Source organism: Phaseolus vulgaris, chromosome 2 (assembly GCF_051622355.1).
Source record: "Phaseolus vulgaris cultivar YP4 chromosome 2, ASM5162235v1, whole genome shotgun sequence".
Classification (NCBI taxonomy): domain Eukaryota; kingdom Viridiplantae; phylum Streptophyta; class Magnoliopsida; order Fabales; family Fabaceae; genus Phaseolus; species Phaseolus vulgaris.
Window position 1 is genome coordinate 37,326,856 of NC_143499.1, and position 17,246 is coordinate 37,344,101.

The following is a 17,246-nucleotide window of genomic DNA, read 5'->3' on the forward strand; positions in this document are numbered from 1 at the left end:
GTCGTGGTCGAGCACATACCACGACAGGAAAACGAGCGTGCCGATGCACTCTCACGCCTGGCATCCTCTAAAAAACAAGGCCATCACCGATCGGTCGTCCAAATGCGATTAACACAACCGAGCGTCGGTGATGCCGAATACATGACGGTCACCGAGACTCACACATGGAGGACTTCGATCACCCAATACCTACAACACGGAACATGCCAACCGAGGGAAGAAAAAAGCACCCGACGGAAGTGCGCACGATATACCATGATCGGCCAAGACCTATACCGTAGAGGGTACTCAACACCACTCCTAAAATGCCTCACCAAAGAACAATCACAATACGTGCTACAGGAAATCCACGAGGGAGTGTGCGGGAGCCACTTCGGGGCCCGAACGATGGCGGCCAAGGTCATCCGTGCGGGGTACTATTGGCCGATCGTTCATGGAGATAGCGCCGACTATGTCAAGAAATGCCAAAAATGCCAAGAGTTTGGCCCCCTCCACCATCGAAAACCAGAAGAACTGCATAGCATGACATCACCTTGGTCGTTCGCCATGTGAGGGATGGACATCATCGGCCCATTCTCACCAGGCAAAGGCCAAACGAAGCACTTGCTAGTCGCGGTAGACTACTTCACCAAGTGGATAGAGGCCGAACCCCTAGCCACCATCACTGCTCGAAATGTCCAAAATTTCGTGTGGAAGAACATAGTGTGCCGATTCGGCATACCACACTCGATAGTCTCCAATAACGGCCGACAGTTCATCGACCAAGGCCTCATGACTTTCTACAACGACCTCGATATCAAATCCCTCACAAGCTCCGTCGAAGCAGCCAACAAGGTCTTATTAAACGAACTAAGAAAGAGGCTCGGCACTGCAAAGGGAAGATGGACAGAGGAGCTGCCCGAGGTCCTATGGGCATACCGTTGCACCCCGCAATCCACCACACAAGAAACCCCCTACAGCCTCACATACGGTACCGAGGCCATGATACCGGTGGAGGTCGGGGAGCCATCCATCCGACGCCAATTCTTCGAAATATCCCTCAACAAGGAAAGTCTGGCGGTCGGCCTCGACCTCTTGAACGAGCTTCGAGACAAAAGCAAAATACGAGAGGCAGCATCCAAGCTTCGAGCGTCAAGAAGGTACAACTCGAAAGTCCAGCTTAGAAGCTTCCACCAAGGCGACCTCGTCTGGAGAATGCGCAACAACGCTAGGAAGTCGGACGACAAGTTCTCATCAAACTGGGAAGGACCATTCCGAATCCGAGAAGTAGGAGAGGGGGGGCTTATCACTTGGAGCATCTATCGGGAAAAATTGTACCTAGGATGTGGAATGCCACGCACCTAAAGTTTTATTTCAGCTAAGCATGAATAAAATACATGCACTCTTTCCTCGCCCGACCTATCCATCGGTCGAAGAGGTTTTAACGAGGCGTTTCATACATGGTGTATACAACGAATGACACACACGGTTCAGTCAGAATGTAGCCCTAACCGGCATACCCTCCCGCAACCCACACGGTTCGGTCAGGATGTAGCCTTAACCGGTATACCCTCCTGAAACCCGTATCTAGCTCGGCCAGGATGTAGCCCTAACCGGCATACCCTCCCGAAGCACACACGGTTTGGCAAAAACGTAGCCCCAACCGGCACACTCCCACACACTGGGTCTTTACTTCAATTAAATTAAGTGGCACATGACTTCAACAACAAACAGTTAAAACAATACCGACCGGCCTTAGTTAAACTTAGGCGACGGTTGGTCTTGTTCGAGTCGAACTCGTCACACGGCTTGTTTCATTTTAATTCGATCAAGTTCGTCATAGTGACTTGGTTGATTTTATAAATTAACATATCGCCACAACCCGACCGAACCCTTGGTTGATAAGTTTAGCTGGGTACGACGAATAGAAGTGGAGAAAGTAAGAAGGAAGAGGACGCAACCCGAACGTCCGACAAACAATGCGAAATGCTTGCATGGACGTCCACGAGTTGGGATGAAGCTGAGTTGGAGCCACGTTAAGCTCCTTAAGGACCCCGGCCGTAAAGGCATCAAAGGGAAGGGACACATGAAGGTCCTCAAAAAGGCAACTATACATAAAAAAGAAAGGGGGCTCGGTAGATGACCGCTCCCTATACACACGGTCTTCCAAAGAACAGGGACCGAACGCCAACAAAGATTCCTCGACCGAAGCCTTCAAAACAGGAACCTCGTTCAAGAAATCAGCAACGGAGGTGTCGGTGTAGAAAGAAGACGACACCTCACACACTCGGGGATCAACCCAGTCGGGGCCTACGTGAAGACGCGGCCGGTCCGACATGTTGCTAGTGTCAACCCTCACCAAAGAAGAAGAAGAAGAGGAAGAGGACGACGACGACGACGAACAAGAAGGGGGAGATTTAGAGGAGGAAGCCGGACGTGAATGAGTAGACATGACTAACCTTTAGACGAACGAGGAAGGCAACGGGGGATCGGTCGGATCGTTTCAGAGTATCGAAGCTCAAACAAAGATAACACGTGAAGCACCACTGTTCCTAGCCCCTATTAATAGCCCGGGAGGACCTTAGAATTCCAACCGTCGCAAAAATCTCAACCGTTGGATTTGCTTGATCCAACAGTTCACGTCATTAGGCGCGCAGAAAAACCCCTCATAAATGCGCGTCACGTCAATCGCTCAGGCGCCCCCAAAACATCACTTCACCCATCATTACATAATCCGCCCGGGGCCCATTCTTCAGACTCTTCGGTTGTACCACCTCTCGAGCTTGGGGGGCAACTGTACACGGATGACCGACCGGTCCATAGACCCGGTCAACCCACGCAACAAGACCCTACTTTAAGGTACGAGGTCGACCACGTGACATATGTGGCCGACCGATATAAGGTGCTCAAGTCAAAGGTTGACCAGGTTAGCAAAGGCTAACCCTTGGTTAGGAAACAACCTAATCCAACCCTAATCGCTAAACAACCTCCTAATCCGACCCAACAGCAAGGGCTCATCAAGGTAATATAAATATCACGCATTCCAAGGAAGAAAGTACGTCATTATCTACAGTATTCTAACCAGCCGAATACGATATCCCACTGACTTGAGCGTTGGAGTGCCATCTGCAGGTACCCCACCAGCCTGAGGAGCCGTTCCACGAGAAAGATAGGAGGAGGAGTGACCGAGCGACATTCGAAGACAATAGTTCTCCCAGTCTTCAAACTAGTTTGAGAACAATTTAAATTTAATTTGTAAAACTGACGTTGATACGTATAATAAATACTAGTTGTACGTTTTAATATTTAAAAAATAATTATAACTATAAAAAATAGTTAAAGATTTAAAAATATTACTTGTACGTTTTAATATGTGGAAAAGTCAACACATATAGTATCGAATTTGTTTTCGAAAAGATAAGTAATTTTTTTTATAATATTATTTTGAATTTATAAAATAATTAAAAGTATGAAGAATATTTAAAAATACTACTTTACAATATTTTTAAAAAAAAATCAAGTAAAAAAATTATGAATATTATTTTGAATATAAAAAATAATTATAATTATAAAAAATATTTAAAAATACTACTTGTACATTTTAATATTTAGAAAAGTTTACTTCAATCAAATTTAACTTTTTATTATATTTTTTCTTCCCATCATCTCAAATCAACTTTTTCAATTTCACTTCCGAATCCAAATAATATCAGAAAATACAAAATTTTAAGAGAATACATTATAATTGGTAGTTAAAACCATTAGATACTAATTTAAAAATTATTTAACAATAATATAAACTAATTTAGAAAACCAAACTTTTTTTTAGTTTCTAAAATGGTCTCTAATTTAGTTACTATTGCAACTCATTATTTTGATCTCTAAAAATTGGTTTCTATTTCATAATGTTGGAGATCCCACATCGACTAGAGATTAGAGCCTTTCATTGTATATAAGTGGATGCAAACCTCACCCCATTGAGTCGGTTTTATGGGATTGAGTTAGGTTTAAAGTCCACTTCGTATATAAGTGGGTGCAAACCAGTTTTATGGGGTTAAGTTAGGCTTAAAGTCCACTTTCTAACACATAATTTTTTTGTAGTGTTACTTTTATAATTTTTTTTTTAAAAAAATTATGATAAAATATATATTATCTGGACAAAAAATTTGAAAAAAATTAAAATTTTATAAAATTAAATAAATTATTTAAAATTAAATAATTTCGCATTCCACTTAAAAAAAATCAAAACTTTTATTTTTTATTTATATCTTTTTCCTTGGTTGAAATGTTGTACACTTAATTAGTATTGAGACATGATTAATTAGTATTGAGACATGATTGGGAGTACTATAATTAAGACATGATTGGGAGTACTATAATTAAGACATGATTGAGTATACTACTCTTTATTTAATGTGAAATTGGAGTTTTTGTAGGGATGTTGATAAGAACTATTTTTTTAAATAATGTTATTTCTTGCTCAAATAAAAGTTATCTCGGTTAACGAAGGAAAAATAATTTTTGGAAGATATATAAACTAGATTTTTCAGTTCATGCCTTCTGTGTTTGTTTATTTTCGATGTGAATAAAAATATTATTTTATCATTGGTATCAATATTACTATATTTTTCAATAATTTTAGAATTTTTTTATTGGAAATTTTAAGAGAATAATTTATATTTATAAAAAAAAATTAAAATATTTTATGATCAAATATATTATTTAGATACAAATCAAAACAAAATTAAAATTTTAGAATTTGTAGAAATAACTAAATCATTTAAAATTAGATAATATTCCAACATCACAATTGTGCATACTCCGATGACCATTTTAACCTTGTACATACCAACATCATAATTCAAAAGGTGTTTCATGAGTTGAATTGTACATACCAACATCATAATTGAAGTTCTTTCCTGAGTTGAATTAAATGAAAGAAAATGAAATTTCTTTTTATTTAAAGTCTCAAGTATCATATAGATATTAAAATTGAAACTAAATAATACATATTGTCTTCACTTGATATTTTTTTTGCTTTTGTCTGTTCACGAGATGAAGTTGAAGATAATTTGGAGAAGAGAATTAATAAAACGTAGAAGTAAATTAAATACTTTTGTTAGTTAAAATTTGTAATATTTTTTTTTTTAATTTTAGGCAACATCAAACTATATTTTTAATGTTTTTAATTGTATAATTATGTTTTCAGATATACGTTACAGTAGTTGCACATTTAATTACAATTCTAAATGTTATAAGTTTTATTTAGGTTGTCTTCAATTACAACAATTTAAAAATATTAATTTAATTATCTTTAATAGATTTATTTATTTAGTTATTTCATAAAAGTTGAACAAGACTTATTTTAATATTTTTTATGACTTTTTTTTTTATAAAGTTTTCATGTTAGACATCACTATGCAACTTGACATCTCAACTAAGCTGACACCTCAAGTAACAACAATCATCTGCCATCACATGAAAAAATATTATTAAAAAAAAAAAAAAAATACAAAAATATGGGGGGACTAGACCAAAACCCATATGTTAACACAAACGATACATATGTAGATTATACCTATTCATAAAGAATTCTAAGAACAGACTAGCTGGGAGTCTATTATACCAATGAAAAGATTCTCTATGAATAAATCCTAAATTAGCCAACTTATCAGCACACGCATTCCCTTCACGAAAAATATGAGTTACCCTAAACCTGATTGTCCCACAAAAATTAAGACAAGTATTACATCGATTCTGAAGCATCCACGGAACATTAGTCCTAGCAGTACACGCAGAACAAACCAAGGCAGAATCACATTCAAGCCAGACATTAGTAAGTCCCATCGAAGTAGGGAAGCGCACCACAGAATCCAACCAGGGGAGCAATCCTCGTATTAGAAACCCTAAATCAGAAATTCGAAATCCCCAATTTGAATAACCTAAACCCTAATTCAGGATTCACTAAAGTAATGTAAGCACCATCCACGTAACTTACACGTGTCTGTCACATAAGCACCACTTAACCCCGTTTGGTGATATTTAATAGAAAGGACCATTTTGAATACATTTTAAAAAACTTAGGAACCAAATTGAAGTTTTTAAAAACCAATGTACCAAATTGACTATTGGCTATAAATATAGGGACGAAAAAGATAATTAACCCTATTTTAAACTAAACAGTTTTGTAATGTATGTAAATATTACAAACCATTTATATTAGTAACGTTTTACAATGTCTCAATTATTGAAAAATATGTTACTAACAAAAGTTAATGTTACTTTTTTATTGAATGTTTTTTACTAAAATATATTTACAAGATACTTACAAAAGTTTAAATTGTGAAAAGTCGATTAATGTGAAAAGTCGATTTTAATTTTTTAAAATTTTTAAATAACCCTAAATGAAGTATACACTAGTATAAAAATTTAAAACAACGACTCATTATTTAATGCGGTTTTAAGGTTAGACGCAGTTTTTCAAAACGCGGTGACATTTTTTAAATTAACTTGATTTAAGAAGACGATTATTTGTAATACTCACATTCTTAAATCATTTTTTTACCCTCTAATTCTGAAGCACGCCACTTACGTTTTCATAGTTTCTTTCTTTTTTACACTTCACGTTTTCTCTTTGTGTCTGCTCTGGTGTTCCTATCATTGTGTTTTCGTGCTATTGTAAATTCGTTTTTGATTAACTCTCTTTTTCTTCACCAATGGTTTATAAATTTTTTTTCGTTTCATTTATTTGTTTGTTTTCTTGCATGAAGGGTTCTCTGGCGCTTCGTTTTCTCTTAGGTTTTTGCTCTCGTGCTTCCTCTCGTCTTCTACAACCCTTCATTGTCTTCCTCGTGCCATTGTAAGTTCATTTCGAGCTCTCTTTCTTTTTCACCATTGGTTTATATATTTGTTTTGTTTATCTTATTAAATTTGTTTGTTTTCTTGTATTGGCGAAGTCACCACTGCTTCGCCACTGCTGCCTCCGTGGTTGCTGTCTTATGGTTTAGGGTTTAGAGTTTTAATTTTTTTTTAAAGTTTAAATAATATGGCTATTTACCATAGCCGCATTTATAAATGACATTTAAGAATGCGGCTAAATAGTTGCCTTCTTATATCTTGTATTTACGAATACGTGTACAACAAATGTGACTATAAAGTCGCTGTTTTAAATAAAAAATAGTCATCGTCTTTTAATATTTATGCACCAGTGATAACCTCACCTTTTTAAATAACCTTAGTTACATATCCATCTCCCATATCTCCCTTCTAGCCGCATACCTCCGTTCCAGTCGCAACATCTCCATTCCTTTGTTGCCGCAATTTGAAATAGCAGTTCCATTTGAGCGTGTGAGAGGGTTGATGAGAAGATTCATTGTATTCGACGTTCCTAATGTGAATATATATTTTTTTTAAGTTTTGTACTTCATTGTTGCACCTCGTTGATTTTTTTTTCGAATTTTTTGACTTCTAAAAAAATGAAAAAAAAAATAAATGAACAAAAGCATAGTCACTAATAAAAACACTACAAAACCTATCTCAACCAACAACCTTCACCACTCACTCACAAGCAAAACTACTATCACTTAAAAATGAAAAAAAAAAATACTACACTCTTTACTATATTTAGAAAAATATTATTGGAATTAAAAAGAATACAAGTTGTAGGATAATTTACCTAAATTAGGTTGATGCACGTAGGGCTGGATCAATGTTGTACTGGTGATATGTTTGGTTGTTTTTTTTTTGCTACCTATTGCTTTGTCCCACTCAACCAATATTTAAACCTTGTACTAACCGTAGTTTCAAATTAATAATATTTGCTTTGCTAGGATATATTATTAAATAACTAAACCTGGACAAACCAATTAGAGATTAAAATTATACAAGGATTAAAAATATGTTTAAATTAATTATACATTGAGCATTATACAAGCATCCAAGTTACCTAAGGCAAGTAGGCTATGGACATAAGCCCATTTACTCATTGGGCCTTTGGAAGGATTTAGAGCTAAGTGATGGCTAGATTTCAAAGTATTGTGTGTGGGTGTTTATTTACCATAGATTGTTGGAAGTAACTGTTTGAATATAGTGTTGCAACCTGCAAAGCAGCAGAAATATTATTCACTTACACTTACTGTCTTATCTGTTTCGTTTCTTTTATCTCTCTTTTCGTTTTCAATCATACCCCACTTTTTTCTTATTTAAGATAAATATCTATTAGAAGAGTGGAGAGTAATGAATTATGTCATCACTCCTAAAATGACACAGATAATTTCTATCCTCACTTTAATCCTAACCAACTTGATAAAATCAGTTATCATAGGTATCAGTTTTTTTTCCACTTCTTTTTATCCTTTTTTTCTTCTCTACTCATGCTAGACTCAACCTTTATCATAACTCATATTCATATAATGTAAAGAAGCCAAAAATTGTTGAAAAGTGTTACAAAATATTAATTTCAGCTCTTGATATTTTCCTTCCTTCAAAATATGGTTTTATATAATATAGCATTCAATTCACACAGGACTAATGAATGTAAAGCTGCAAGGACAAGTTGACGAGCATGCACATGCAAAATGGTGTATGCCATAGAAACTACTAGTACAAACAGATAAAAACACAATAGAATCATCTTTGTGGAAAACAATAGCAGTAAACTTTAAAACTATTGAATAGTAACTTAAAAAGCAATCATTCAGAAAAAAGAAGAAGAAAAATAGCAAGTGTGTGGATAGTAAACAGAAAACTGAGGAACCAAAGCTTGCATGTACCTCCTCATGCATGTCCTATGTACTTTGTTCAAATGGACACCTAGTGCTATACTTCTAAAGAGAGAAAGGGTAGCAGGGTGGCCACTTTTTCTACCTTGTTAATCTTTTCTAGCTAACATCAATTTTCATTTCTGAGAGGAAAGTTAAGATCAAATCTCCAAACCCATTTTAGTTTTACGTGTCATCAGTTCAAGAACAACCCACATGACCAAGATGAGGCCTAAAATAATTTTTCCCACTTGCAAAAGATGAAAGGACTAGCCTCTCATCCTTTAATCATTAATCTACTCAGTGATATTTTGATGAATAAAGTCTCTAGAAATTGTTTTAACTGTTAAAATCTTCTGTTGCTCAGCTTTCTGTCCCATCCACCAATATTCCAAAAGGAACGTGGGACTCGTTCTGTGTGCTTCCCATCGAGCAGCACTCCCACATATAGAATCCCATTTTTCTTCCACTAATTTACCTCCCTGACTGTTATGCGAAATGACAGGCAGAGAAAAAAGAGAAAGAGAAAAGGAAAAAAAACTAGAAAAGAGAAAAGTGGTTTTGTGATCTCAAATCTCCCCCACATGACATAATTGAAATCCGATGATGATCTGCACCTATTAAAAGGTTTTTGTGAGGAAGGTGGTGCATGCTTCCCATTCAAGGTCTTGTATATATACATATTATATATATATATGACCTTCTCCAATTAGATTCTTCAAATAAGGTGGAACTTGGTGCTGTTATCACCGCTCCAGTCAAAGCTATGGAATGAATCTAAAGCGTTGGATTCCCTTTGCTGATCATCAAAACCTTGTGGTGGAGAGATTAGGTTTAGTGAGTGAGCTTTTTGTATTTTTCCCAATTCTGCAAACAAACCCTGATCAAGTTGTTCGTAGCTCTTCACATTAGATATTGCCTTGTAAGGGAGTCCAATATCACTGAATTCTCCATCATCCGTCTCAAACTGCTTCTCTTCCTGAACACATGCACTATTATTTACATTATTGCTGTCACTGTTGCTGTCCTCATGCTGCTCTTCCTCGTTTTGGTGGCTGGTTTCTGAATTCTTTGAAGCACCAATGTTGTTGCCCTTGGATGAAGGTTGGGATCGAGAAGAACCAGCGAGAGCATTTCTGTGAGTTGGCCATGGATGGTTGTGCTCTGACGTGTAAGTAATGACCAACAGGTTTGGATCTGTTCTGCTCCTCTCAACTTGCTTTCTGGCAGGGCAACCCTTTGAGCTGCTGCATCTATAGTAACCCCTACACGTGGTAACAAGAGAGAGAGAGATACAAACATAAGAACACAAATGATATTGAAAAAAACCAAGAATTACTGCACCTGCACCAATCACATACTGTTACGTACCATAAAAATAAATTGCCTGAGGTGAGTACAGTAAATTTCTTCCAGTATAAAATATTTGCCAAAGAAAACTTTTGAAATGGGAGATATAACTTTACCTAGTTTTTTAAACTTAAAACGTTGACCAAAACACTATGTAAGAATACTGAAAAAATAAACACATTAAGAGATACTATACCACCTTTGCTTCCTTAATATGGCAAGTGATTGAAGAATAAGGTTAGTTTTATCTGTTGAAGTGTCACTTTTCTTTTGGAGGTGTAGGAAAGGTAAAATAAAAAAGAAATTAACACCTGATTTTTAGATCTTACTGCAACATTACTATTTGTTTGTGGGGGTTACCATGGTTTTGTTAAATAATTTTGCTAATTTTATAGAGAATTTAATTAAATGTAATAACATTTTTAAGTAGTCATTCATTCAACATATACAATTGAACTTATAATAATTATATTGAAAGTATATATACCACAATTATTAATTAGTAAACTATTGAAAATAGATTAGACTGATAACATAAATTTTTTACTCTTATAAATATATTATTTAATCATCAAGCATTGATGACCATGTCAGTTCAGTAACAAATCATACTTTCCAATAAAAAATCAATCATACTTTGAATGTAATTATTAAAAACAATAATATCTTATCATAATAGTTTCTATCTTGTTTGTGATTAAATGGTTGTGTATATTTTTTTCTCTGAACATAATAGTTCTAAAAGTAAAAAAAATATATGAAGTGAAAGAAATACAATTACATTTATTAATTTAAATTATGTGGGTTTAAATTTACCAAATAGTTTAATATAAGAGTAAACAAAATATTATGGGACAAACTTAAGTGTGGTACTTTAAGTAATTATTATACAGTATTTTTTATTAATAAAAATGAAAGCTTTACCAGTGTTTCTTTACTGGGCAGATTAACAAAATAAAACTCCAATTTTAATTAACAAAGCATACAAAACCTTAAATTGTGTACTAAAGTTTGGTCACTTTACGTGCTTTCTTTGTTTAAAGAAGTTAGGCAAAATCTTGCATAAAATACCTTATCTCTCTTTCCGAGAAAGATTACACTATTCCAACTTACCTTGGATATGGAGAGCCTTTAATGGGTTTCTGACCATATTTTCTCCAAGCCCACAGATCAGAAGGGACTACCTCGCCACTTTGTCTGCTGTTTGGTGCAGCTGGTGCAGGAACACAAATAGACTTTTTTGCTGGGCTCTTCCTGATTATACAGCACTATCATATTATCAATTACATCATTCTCCTTAAACATCAACTTAAAAACCTTATTTCATAGACTTACAACATTTTTGTAATATATTGTATAACTATTTTTAAACTTTATGATTTAGAGCTAATTCCACTGAAATAGTGGAAAATTTGAGGCCAAGAAAAGGGATATGATTTTTATCCGATGATCAAAGGAACAGAACATTTCAAGTGTGAAGAAAAGTAGTTTATGATAAGCTTTCTTGAAAGCTCAGTATGTGACTGCTATGGTGACACCTATCTAGCTAGCTCTACTTTTCAGGTGGATTAACCCTGTAAAAGGCATCCATGCACCATGTTTAGTCTTAATCACAATCAACTGTTTCCAACATGAAACTAATTATAATCCTCTTAGTTTTATGGTCAGATGCAGTCAACCAAACATATTTGGAAAATAAGACAAAAGAAAGAGTTACCTCACTCATGCCAAACCCTACTTTATTACCTCACTATGGTTTCACTGAAATTTAAGTTCCCAAAAATGACTGTGATTAATTCCGTTTGGAAAATTTAAGATGCCAACATAAAAGTAATGGACAAATGTAATTAAACTCAATTCTTGGAACCAGATCTCCATTTAATACAGTATTGTAATTTATTATTTAACTGATCAATTGCTCACCTTCTCTTAAGACCTGGATTCTGTGGAGATGAGATCTGCATTTCTTTTTTGTTGCTGTTGCCCACCAAGCAATCATCTTCCAAGGTCTTCTTCACATTAGTCATGTTATCACCTAAACCCACACCAGAAGGCTTGAGTGTCCGTGACAAAGCATCCACCACTGACAAGATGGGTAACTTATCATTGGGGGGAGAGATCTGAATCATGTTTGCCAATATGCTATTACAAGGCCTTCTCATGTCATCATCCTCAAGAATCGTTTCTTTCAAAACACAACTATTACTATTACCAGCAACCCCATCACGGAAACAAGTTGCTTCTTCCAATGCCCCAGAACTGCTAATTTCTGCAGAACTTGTTGTGCTGTTAAAGTAGGCAGCAGAGGCTGCAGGCAATTCAAGCTCATGTAGAAAGGGATCTCTCGTGTTTGAGAACGGATCACCAAAGTTGCTATTAAACCCTTCCAAAACAGAAGAGAAGTGATCGAGAGAAAACGGAGCACAAGCTTTAGATGATGAAGTTCCCATGCTGCAACTGCCATATGATGCACCACTAGCACGAATTATGTCGCTTAAATCACCTTGATAGTTGTCCATAATTGGACCAAGGATGTTGCACATGCTTTTTCCTTAGTGAAAAGGCTCCAAGTAGGAGGAAATTAGCAGTGCCATGTTTTGGAACATGGATTGATTGTAGCCTCTAGTTTGAAGAGTTTACAAATAGATATATGCAAATCTAGGAATTGTGTTGTGTGAGTGTGGGGGTTGTAGGTTTTTTGGATCAAGAGGTTATGACTAATGAGAGTGAAAACTGTGTGATGAGTAATGGGATTTATTCTGGCTACTGAGGGGCAAGAAAAAGCAAATGAACAGGTTTCAGTGGTTGAAAACTGACTGTTCCTTTCTCCAAATACACACAGAAGAGAATTGAAAAACACAGATGAAGCTGACTTTTAACACAACTTCTCCAAGCGCTCCCATTCATACGCAACTATTTAATTAAATAAGAAGAAAACAAATTGTAGGACTATTAAAATGAATGCTGTTGAGGTGGGATATAACAAAAATTATTTCTTCCATACATGTTACTTAGTTAGGTTATGCTGTACTTTTCACACGCTTATCACAAATTAATTAATTCTGTATTTATTACTCTTGCATTTCCTTTCTATATACGTGTTCAAGAATGAAAAAATACAATCAATTTTCTTAATTATAATAAAATAATTGTACAGCTTTTATTCTATTTTATCCAATTCTCTCTATCTAAAATAATAAACGGATGTATAAATTATTTAAAAGGTATTGTAAGGAATAAGAGTATCTAGTCTCTCTCTCTATATATATATGATAAATATTTTTTATCGAATATATATATGGATACTGCATATATTTTGGGTTAGGGTAGGATGGTCTGGGTCTTATTCTGAAAAATGTGATCACTAGTATATATATATATAGACACACACACACTGGCTGTGATGTTTTGCAAGCATTCAAGTAATCTGGCAAATTTTGCTAGGTATTAATCTTGAAACTAATGTCTGTTTTGTTAGAAATGGATGTTATTAGACTGATGTAATTCTATAAGGTATTGTATACCTTTTGTAAATATAATATAATTTTTTTGCCGACAAAAACATATAAAAGTATAATAAAAAATAGGAAATATATTATTAAATTTATAAAAGACAAGTAAAACGATTTTTTAATTGCCAAAGATAAAATAAATGGAGCGACTACTTAACAAAATATTTCTTTAAATTAAATAAATGTCATATTCAATATATTATTAATTAACAATTTATTTATCATTAATTATCGATAAAAGTTGTGTAATCTTAGATGAACCAATGGCAGTATAATTTATCTAACACCGTCATCAAAGGTTAAAAAATGTGGGATTCTGTTTTGTTAGTATAATTAATTAAGTTTTCCTTTCTTTCTATTTTTCTCTCCAAAACAATAAAAGAGGCGACAAGTAGCCGCATTTATCGGAGAAACGTTTGGCACCATTCAATTTGACTCCCCGTTTTTTATTTGAACACCTATTAATATGTATATGTATGCATTATTAAATAGAATAGTTTACTTAATATATTTTCTACATAAGATTACACTCCACATAAAGATGTTCAAGTTCACCAAAAATATAATTTAATTTAAGAATGAAAAGTGTAGAATGTTACAGAACATAAAAATTCATAACTTACACTTAGAATATCCTAATATTTACTTACTTTTCTTATGGACTATACTTATTACAATGAAGAGATTAGCTCACATTATTAAAATACGTGAAAAGTTAAAAAGTCTTTAGTGAATCAAATGAGATCCATTAAATAATAATTTAGGTTTTTAATATATTTTGAATTCACACCTCTTTTCTTAATTTTTTTATGTGTGTGAAAAAAGTACAATATTCAAGTGGTTATGAAAATTTATGATTGATGTTTTTCTATCTTAATATTATGAATTGAAAATGTAAAGAACAAAATTTCTTAATTTTTATTATATGGTAATGTTAGTGACAATTTTTTTTTATGTAGAAGGCAAAAGAGAGTATGTTTGGGTGCTAAATTGAGTCATTCGAATTTTGTGTTGGTGTTCTCCTCATGTTCATCTCAATTCAAAATTTGTGTGTTTTCTTTAAAACTTTGCCTTTTATTTTATAACTTTCTTTTTGCTGGTTTTGATTTTTTTAAAAATTATTTTGTTTGTTAAAACTTAAATGGATGTATGCATGTTTTCTGATTAATTTACTATGTTGAATTTATTATTAGCTACTATGAGGATGGTTTGCTTGCAAGGAATATTGATCAAATTTGTATAATCATTGCCAAGTAAATATAGAACTATTAGAACTACTAATTATTTATGTTCAAAATTAGTCTTTATTAATGATTAGTTTAGAATATAAAATATTAATAACTAAAACTTTGATAACTAATTTAAATATCAATTTAGAAACTATTTTATAATATTTTATTAATAATAGAAACCATATTAAATATTAATAATTTTTTAATCTTTAAATTAATATCTAATTTAATAAATATAGTAACTAATTATCTTTTATCTCTAAATTTAATTTTTATTTTATGATTTTTTTAACAGAAGTCATCCAAATGAAATTACGAAACATGTCTATTATCAATACCACAATTAACTAATCTATAACTACAAGTGTTTCGCTCTCAATGAAAGATACTATTCATAATCAAAGTCATAATTATTAGTAATGTTATAATTATCAATATAAAATAGTTGTAAGTACCATCATAAATCTTGTACCACAGAATATATTGATTGTCGCAACATCTATATTTAATATTATAATCTTGGTTTAAATTTGTAAAAATAAATCATTTTTAAAATGTGATAATTTCGACGCTGAAAATCAATTTAATAAGAAACAATAATGGGTCCGAATATCATTATTTACATAATTATATTTTCATTCTAATCCGCTATTATTATACTAAGTTGTTTTAAAAAATATGACACTTTGAACTCCCTAAATTTTGCAGATAAACAATTTATATATTTAAGATTGACGTTTGATTCCCATAATTATGTTTATAAAATATATTTTTCAGTTCATATGAAAGTTAAAAATGGGTTTTCTAATCATGATGAGGTTTTTTTTTTTTTTATTAAAATGGGGTCCGTTTAAAAAAATTATAAATTTAAGCAAGTCGTGCCAATTCGGTACGACTTCATATGCAGAAGTCATCCAAATTAGGCACGACTTCTGCCATGTCATACTAAAGTCCTGCTAACTTGGCACGACTTCAATCCTGTCATACTGAAGTCGTGCCAACTTGGCACGACTTCTGCCCCGTCATATTGAAGTTGTGTCAGGGCAGAAGTCGTGCCAACTTGGCACGACTTCTGCTACATCATAATTTTTTTTTAATTTTATTGTTTATATATTGGGTAGTAAGTTATGTAATGTTAAAAATTAATTTGATACATAATTTTCTAAGAGTGTTAGTTTTAAGGAACAAAAAATTGGATAATCGTGTATGGATCATGTTTGACGGTAATGTAATACAATAAAATTATTTGATTAATTAAAAAATGAAGAAAATTGTTATTGAATTTGGAAATAAATGCATAAATGAAAATTTATTGTATTTGGAAAATAAATAGAGAATTATTGTTGTGAATTTGTAAAATAAATAGCTTGAGAAGTAATGATTTTACAGAACACGTAATAATGAGAAGAGATTAATTAGAACTAAACAAATTAGTAAGATTCATTACAAGATATAAAATAAAACTATTAAGTTGAACTAAAAGTAAATTATTTATGGGAAGACGTGACACAATGTGGTCTTCGTATTTGTCGTCGAGGTCTTCGTGGAAGAGGATCATCAACGACATGTTCATCATCGTTGTTATTGGCTTCATTATGAAATGCTGGTAAGGGCATTGTCGGTCGATAGTGCTTGGATGATGTTGGATTATATGCAGAAAGAGGGGTGAATGCCGAAATTCCAAATATATTTGGTGGAGTGGAAAAAGCACCTGAAGGAGAAGGTAAAAAGTTATACGTGTAAGGAATCTGATGGTGTGGAGAATGAAGTGACAGGACAGAAATCGTGCCAAGTTGACACGACTTCAGTATGACATGGCAGAAGTCGTGCCTAATTGGGACGACTTCTGCATATGAAGTCGTGCCGAATTAGCACGACTTGCCTAAATTTGTAATTTTTTTTAAACGGACCCCATTTTGGTAAAAACAAAAAAAAATAATCCCATGGTAAAAAAAACCTTAAAAATGTGACAATTATGTGAAATAGAAAGAATCAATAATTTTCTATTTAAATTATTTAAGCAACTAAAAAAATAAAAGTACTCCAAAAATTTAAAATTAGTTCCATAAACTGAATTGTATTTTCTAAAAGAATAACCTTTTGAACAGAGTAAGTAGGAGTAGAGCAGGTATAGTTGAAAAATATGAATGTAAAAAAATGTTGAGAAGCCGAGAATGATCCATAGAAACAGAAGCATGTCCCTTAGATAGAAATAGACAGTTAAAGTTTAATATTGAAGGAGACATTCTCCAGCGAGAACAGGTAAAAACCTCCCTAAACCAGCTCCAAGATTTCTTCAGTCTTTCTCTTGTTTATATCACTGGACTAAACAAATCCAAAGCTCCATGTCTTTAAACAATGTGTAGGCTATAAAGAACAATACGCAAAATATCAGAGTAAACAAGTTGAACACA

The 17,246-nt window shown here is 33.5% G+C and overlaps 1 protein-coding gene across 1 annotated transcript; it reads right to left on the reverse strand.

Moving 5' to 3' along the window:
* Positions 1-8,612: 8,612 nt before the first annotated feature.
* On the reverse strand, positions 8,613-13,007 carry LOC137811784 (putative WRKY transcription factor 14). Its single transcript, XM_068613615.2, has 3 exons — positions 12,012-13,007; positions 11,202-11,342; positions 8,613-10,003 (listed from the first exon to the last, which is right to left on the reverse strand). The coding sequence occupies exons 1-3, from the start codon at positions 12,629-12,631 to the stop codon at positions 9,457-9,459; spliced, it is 1,308 nt and encodes a 435-aa protein (XP_068469716.1). The 5' UTR covers positions 12,632-13,007; the 3' UTR covers positions 8,613-9,456.
* Between the last annotated feature and the right edge of the window lie 4,239 nt (positions 13,008-17,246).